Source organism: Cebus imitator, unplaced genomic scaffold (assembly GCF_001604975.1).
Source record: "Cebus imitator isolate Cc_AM_T3 unplaced genomic scaffold, Cebus_imitator-1.0 Scaffold384, whole genome shotgun sequence".
Taxonomy (NCBI): domain Eukaryota; kingdom Metazoa; phylum Chordata; class Mammalia; order Primates; family Cebidae; genus Cebus; species Cebus imitator.
The window spans coordinates 245,856-252,934 of record NW_016107699.1 but is presented as its reverse complement, the minus strand read 5'-3'; the positions used below and the strand labels follow the sequence as shown (position 1 = coordinate 252,934).

The window sequence follows — 7,079 nt, the reverse complement described above, 5'->3', positions numbered from 1 at the left end:
CGAGGCCCAAGACTAGAGATGCTGTCCCAGATCCCCCTTCTAACTGAGTCGGTGGCTAGGCAGGCGGAGGGGTAGAAGGTGGGAAGGGGCGGTGAGGAAGGTGAGGGCGTACCGTGAGGGCCAGGCCAATGGTGGTCAGGCTAGAGGCGACCTGCTGGTGTGTCCTCAGGAAGCTCCAGATGCCCTGCAGGCAGTCCTGTGAGAGGGCAGCAGGCATGGCACCCACCCTGACCAGCCCTCTCTGCCTGGGCAAGTGGACTCTTTGGGGCACGGAGCTGCAGCACCTACCCAGGCCAATGCCAGGGCAGCAGGGAGGTGGGGTGCAGCCCATTCCCAGTGAGTTCTAGGGAAAGGCAGCACAAACAGGTGAAGCCCAGTGGGACAGGGCTGGCCTCTGTGGGCACCCGGGCACTGCCCTGGGCCCAGCAGGTGCTGTCTCCCAGCTGTCCTGAGCAACCATGTTGGGCCACACGTTGGCTCCCCTGGGCTGGGCTGCTTCTGACTCACTCTGGGTTCCCAGCGTCCAGCGCCTTGGTGACCAGAGAGGGTGCTGGCTGACAGGGAGGGCAGGAAGCCAGCAGGTAGAGGGATATGGGGGCTTCTTGCACGGTCCCAGGATCCTGGTTCCATTCTTGGTTTCCCCTGCCACCCCAGGGCATGGCACCCAGAGGCATCTTTCCAGAAAAGGGAGGTGGCAGGCGTGTCTCTGAGTCCTGGAGACGGTGACAACTGGGGCGGGCTTCGGAGGCTTCCGCAGGGTCTCAGGGCTCAGCCTCCTGCCCCTGCAGGCAGCTCTGCCTCCCTCCTGCCCATGGCTGCCCATCTGGATGGCTCTGTGCCCACCGCCTGTGCTGGCTCTTCTGGATCCCCAGGAGGCTTCAAAGTCGGGCCCATGGTTCCTGCCATCCCGGAGTGCTCAAGGCAGTCCCTGTTTTGCAGTCAGGGGACCTAGGGCCTCTCCTTGGGTGGCACAGGGTTCCCAACTGTCAGTCCTGCCCTTGCTGCTGCTGGTGCCTCTCCAGCGCCATCCCCAGCACCGGCCTGGGCTGTGGCTCCACCCCTCGCTAAGCCTCCAGCCATTTGCTCTCCCCTCTGTTTCTTGGAGGGTCGCCAGGCGCCTCCCACCATGAGATAGGGTGGGTCTGTTTCCAGGACAGTAGTGGAGGGAAGTAGGGAGGGGGAGGGCGGGCTGGGGGAGGGTTGCTGGGCACCAGGAGAGGGAGGGGAGGGCCCATCTCTCCCAGGGCCCTGGGAAGGAAGGGCTTCCTGGCCTTGGCCTGCTCTGGCTCTGTTGCTGCTGAAACTTTGGCCACACCCTGGCCTACGCTGACCCTCCAGCCTCGCTTCTCCTCCTCCGAGTGCCCTTCCACTCCTCCTGATGCCCCCTAGGATCCTTGCACCCTTCCCCCTAGACAGAGCAGACCAGGTCTGCCCTGCGGGCCCTTGGCACAGAGCCCTCACGGGTGCACTCCAAGAGGCTTCTGTGGCCGCAGCTGGCCTTGGGAAGCCCCCCAGCTGAAACCGGCTTGAAGGAGTGAACGGCGCACGGGGCCTGCACCCAGCTGGGCGGAGGGTCCTGTGTCTATGCCTCGAGTCCAACCTGGCCACATGACCGGCTTCATGCCCCATGATCCCTCACTAGCCTCCGATCACACCAGAACCTTCCCCGAGCCCCTCGGTGGGCAGGTCCCAAGGGTCTGGGGAGGCCAAGGGCTGGGGTGAGAGGATGTCCCTGGGTCTCAGGGTTGGGCCCCAGGGTGTCCAGCCCCTGAGGGTCTTGCCTGGCCAGCATCCAGGTCCCCCCCTCACCTCTCTTGCCGCCTGTTCTCCCTGACACAGGTCAGCCTCTGTGTTCCCGAGACGGCTGAAAGGAGATCTCTTCCCACAGCACAGAAACTACAAGAACAGATGGGAGGGAGTGGTGATGTGTTCCTGAGGCCCCAGGAGGCAGACAGCACATATGGGGAAACTGAGGCATCTCAAGGACAAATGACCCAGGTGGGGTCCCCTGCAGCCCAGGGCTGGGGTATTGCAGCTGCTTCTGCTGAGGTGTCCAGCCACTGCACAGCCAGGCCTGGTGAGGGAGTGCTGTCAAGCTGCAGTGCCTGCCCGCTGGGGGTGGAACACCTGCTTGGAGCCAGGCCGGCTTCCCACCCCTGCTCACAAGGGATTGTGTGTGCTTTCTGTTGTTGTTTTATTTTGATATGGAGTCTCGCTCTGTCGTCCAGGCTGGAGTGCAGTGGGGTGACCTCGGCTCACTGCAATCTCCTCCTCCTGGGTTCAAGCGACTCTCCTGCCTCAGCCTCCTGAGTAGCTGGGATTACAGGCATGCACCACCATGATAATTTTTTTGTATTTTTAGTAGAGAGGGGGTTTCACCGTGTTGGTCAGGCTGGTCTCGAACACCTGACGTTGTGATCCACCTGCCTCGGCCTCCCAAAGTGCTGGGATTACAGGCGTGAGCCACCGCGCCCGGCCTTTCTTGTTCTGTTTTGTTTTGTTTTTTAAGTAGAGACAAGGTCTCCCTGTGTTGCTCACACTGGTCTTGAACTCCTGGGCTCAAGCAATTTGCCTGCCTCAGCCTCCTCCCAAAGTGCTGTCGTGACAGGCATGAGTCACTATGTTCAGTCCCGTATTTGCTTTAACATTCTTGAAATCCTTCAGTGTTTCCGAATAAGGGGCCCTGCTCTCTCATTTCACACTGGGTCTCCCGAATCTGGTAGGTGACCCTGTCCTGGGCAGACAGAGGATGGGAGCTTTTTGTCCCCAGCCCCCAGCTGTGGCCTGTGTCCTGGAATCCCCTGGTGCCTGGCCAGGCCGCTCGCTGGCCACCCTGTGCCTGTCCTCTGAACTGCAGTCCACACAGAGGCGGACTGCCCTGCCATCCAGCTGTCCCCATGCTCACCGTGTCCTGGATGGCCACCAGCTCCTGCCACTGGACCTGGGATGTGCCTTTCACTGCCTGCTCATACACTAGGTCATAGGTGTCCAGCATGGCATCCTCCACCTGCACCAAGAGATCACAGGGAGGTCCTGGCCCTGGTGGGAGACCCGGAGACAGAGCCCCTCCCCACGACATCCAGAAGGCTGCTGGGCCCTCGGTGCTGAGTGATGTCCCAGCACCGCCCCTCTTTGCCTCAGGTGCATCTCCCCAAGGGGGAGCCCAGGTCCCTGGGCAGCCGGTCACTGTGCTTCCCAACTTCAGCAGTGGGACTTCCATTCAATGGCCATCAGTGTGGCCCTCCTGCACCCAGAGGTCCTGCAGGATAAAGCAGAGGCCTAGCTCTGTGTCCGCCCCGCTGTGGTCTTGCAAAGTCAGCTCAGGGAAGTGTCCACCCTGCTACTGTGGACCTGGAGACAGGCGACAGGGCTGGGCCTGGTGGAGAGCCTTGGAGAGGCCCTGTGCCGGGACCTCAGCTCCCGAAAAGCTGGGGGAGTCTAGGTCTTTCCCCAGAGTTACTCAGCTGCCTTCCAGAAGGCCAGGCAGGTGGGCGCTGGGTAAGGCTTTGGGCCAGAGACGCCTTGGGGACCTGGCATCAGATCTGGGTGGACGAGGCCACCGTGGGGCAGGGAGTGGAGAAGGTGGAGGTGACAGGGCCTGGGTGGGTGCTGGCTGGACGCTGCCTGTGCTCCACACTCCAATGCCACCTAGACCTTCTGTCTCCACCCTCCTAAGCAAGATGCCCTCCCCTACCAAGTTACTCCGTCAAAGACGGACTGGAATCTCGACTCCTACAGGAAGGCTTCTGTGACTGCTCCAGGGGTCGCTAGTCTCATGGCACAGGGCCAGGCCCTCTTTGAGGTCCCTGCCCACCAATGTCTCCTTCCTGCCTCAGAGGCCCTCAGTTGTCCTCCACATGCCATGCTGACAGCAGGGACACCCTGAGGGGGTGCTCAACAGCTGCCCCAAAGGGCGGGAGTGGAATGTAAGCCCCAGGCCTGCTCTGGCCACTCATACCTGCCCTCCAGAAAGGAGGGTGGCTGCCAGCCGTGCTTATTGCACTGGGGCCCGACCTCCGTGGCAGGCCCTGCCAACAGCCAACTAGGCGGGCAGCAGGCAGTGGAGGGAGGCTCCTGGTCAGCTCTGCCCAAGCCAGGAGGCCCCAACAGGAGCCAGATGGACTTTTGAGGCCAAACTTGGCTCCTGACCCTAATTAATCCCCCCACCGATGGCTAATACAAGTCCGTGAGTCACCCTGACTCAGCCAGTCTCATCCTCCCCTCAGTGCCCCGGCAGGCCACACCACTGTCGGCCTGGGCGGGGGCCTTGTTCAGCCTCAGCATCTGTGAGTGTGAAATGGATGGAGTCTGGCCGGGCCATTGTGTCCTTGTGGGTGGAGGTCCTGGGAATGGAGGACTGGAGGCCTGGCCGAGCGGGCTTGGGGTCCACTGGGACCTCCCCTCCTGCTTCCTTCCCAACTCCAACGACTGTCCCCATTGTCAGGCGCCTGCTACGGCCCAGGGAGGACACAGGTGCCTCCGAGGCTCTGAGCAAGGTGTGGTGATTACCGCGGCACGGGTGGGAGTGCTCAGCGAGGGCTGCTCTGCCCGGCTCTGCCGTGTGGCCCTCCCCACCACCGCGGAGGGAGCGCTCAGCGAGGGCTGCTCTGCCCGGCTCTGCCATGTGGCCCTCCCCACCACCGCGGAGGGAGTGCTCAGCAAGGGCTGCTCTGCCCGGCTCTCTGCCGTGTGGCCCTCCCCACCACCGAGGAGGGAGCGCTCAGCGAGGTAGCCCTTCTGCCTCGAAGCCCACAGCCTGGCCCTGGAGGGCCCTGGAGGCCAGGCCGGCCGCTCGCCACAGGGCTGGGGCTCCCAGGTGGTGCTTCACTGTCTACCTCCATTCCATGGTCTGGGGGCTCTGTAGGGGCCTGGGGCCTGGATTTCTCAGGACACCTGGGGGCATCTGCTCCCTGTCAGGTACCAATGCACTCAGCTCTGTCTTCTGGTGCCCAGGGCAGGGAGAGTGCTTCGGGACAAGGACCGGGAGTGGCAGGACCAGTGCAGAAGTCCTAGCTGCTGGGCCACCCGTCCCGCCGTGCGTTCCTCCAGCCCCTGCCCAGGCTGAGGCCTGAAGTGGGGGTTTCCCACTGCAGCTTATCCCCATGACCAGATGGTCCCTGGTATCTGCCTGGCTCGATGACCCCATCCTGTGTCTGCTGAAAGTGCTCAGGAAGGTACAGCAGGCCCTGGGCGGCGGGTGGGAGGGATTTGCGGGAGGCCTGTGGACCCGCCACACAGGTCCAGGACTGGCTCTGGCCTGAGCCTGCTGGGCCTCTGGAGGATCCAGGAAGCGGGGTGGCTCCGGAGTAGGGCCAGACCTGGACGATGAGGCTGCACCCCCCACTGCCGTACTTAATTGGAGCCTGAATTATTAAAGGGTGCTGGGCCATCCATTTCCCTGGTGCAGACTCATCTCTTGGGCAGGGGAGGGTTGCGGCAAAGTGGCCCCCAGGCCTGGAGAGGGTAATTAATAGCCCTCAAGCTCCAGTTCATCCCTGCAGCCCAGCCTGCGCCTCCTGCCCACACGAGCATCACAGAAAGTGGCTGCCGGGACTCCCTGGGGCAGGGATGGGATGGGGAGGGGCACCCCACTCTCAGCCCTGGGCCAGGGCACGTGGCCGACCCCTTTCCTCCTCTGTCCTCTGCCTTCGCATCTGCAGGGCTGCCCCACGAGTTATCCGGACCTTGAGTTCAGGACACCTCAGGGGACCCGTGGGTGGGGGAGTGCAGGGGGAAGGGGGTGGAGGGGCCGGGCTGGTGCCAACAGCCTGGGTCCTTTGGCCTTTGCCACTGTCTGGGCTGCCAGCAGGACCTTGCTGGACAGGAAGCCCAAGGCTGAAGCCTGTTTGGCTCCGGTGGGACCTGAGGGTAGAGGGCAGAAGACGGGATGTACAGCCACCTGTCCTGCTCAGGGCCCAGGCCTTGGCACCAAAGCTACCCTGTCCACACCCAGGACAGCTCCGAGTGAGTCCCATGTCCTGGAAGACCAGGCTGGGCAATGGGGCATGGCAGGGGGCATGCAGGGGAGACGGAGGAGTCTTTGCACACACCCGGCTGCAGCCCCTGGATCTCAGCCCTCCCTTCACAGAGAAGGAAACTGAGGCCCAGGAAGATTAAGTGGCTTGCCCAAGGGGGCCCCAAGGAGCCTGACTTCAAATTCAGAACTCCTTCGCCTAGGCCACCCCCATGCCCACCAGGCCGACACAGACCATGCCAAAAGTCAAAACCCACTGGGAGAGGCAGATAGGGCCCAGAGGCCAGAGGCCCGGTAGGAAGCCTCAGTCCCGTCTGGGGTCAAGCAAAGCCCTGAGAACTGACCCCTGAAGGCCAGCTGGGCCCACGGGCCAGATGAAGGCAATGAGTGTGGGGGTGCTGCCCGGGGCTGGGACAGGCCAGAGGCCAGCCCGGCAGGGGCGTCTATCTTTTTGCACCCCCTTCCCTTCCTTCCCTTCCCGGGGAGCAGGCCCCAGCTGTGTTCCGTACTGTGCCCCCTGCACAGCCCCCTTTCCTGCAGCACTGTGGCCCCTGGGTCAGAGCCATAAACACAGAAGCACTGGGCAAGGGCTGCAGCTGCCCCCGATGAGCCTGGGCACCCTGGCAGCTGTCTTGACCTCGGCCACCCACACCGTGACCCAGACCTCAAATGAACCAGACCCCCTCTCAGTGGACAGGAAACGTGAGGCCAAAACACAGACCTGGCCCAGCTCTCTCAACAAGACTACTGGGCCGGTCCTCAAGGCACAGGCCTCTTCTGGGGGTTAAGCCCCTCCGGAAGCTTCTGGGCCTGAGAAAAGAGTTCATCCAAAATGATGCTGGGGGTAGGTGAATACTTTGGAGCCAGCCATGGGCAGGGAAGGGGAAAGAGGCCTTGGTTCCGGGCCAAGAGCCTTTGTGATAAGCCTGTAGCCCCCTCCAGTCCTGGCACTGTCAGGGTAACCTTGAGCTCCCCCCAACCCTGGAGGGCCCGAGTTCCCCCATCTGCAAACCACATGGAGACCACCACACTCAGGCTGCCACTGCAGCTCCGGCACCTGCACAACAGATGCCCGCAGAGCCCACCTGCACAACAGACGCCCCCC

General features: G+C 62.9%; 1 protein-coding gene across 1 annotated transcript in view; it reads right to left on the bottom strand.

Annotated features, from left to right (window-relative positions):
• The window catches only part of TSPAN32 (tetraspanin 32), a 21,101-nt gene that overhangs the window by 4,065 nt on the left and 9,957 nt on the right, over nucleotides 1–7,079 (bottom strand). The window contains exons 5-7 of the mRNA XM_017507712.2: nucleotides 2,906–3,007; nucleotides 1,810–1,896; nucleotides 113–196 (exon numbers count right to left, since the gene is read on the bottom strand). Of these exons, the coding sequence (XP_017363201.2) occupies nucleotides 113–196; nucleotides 1,810–1,896; nucleotides 2,906–3,007 (273 nt within the window). The remainder of the gene's footprint in view (nucleotides 1–112; nucleotides 197–1,809; nucleotides 1,897–2,905; nucleotides 3,008–7,079) is intronic.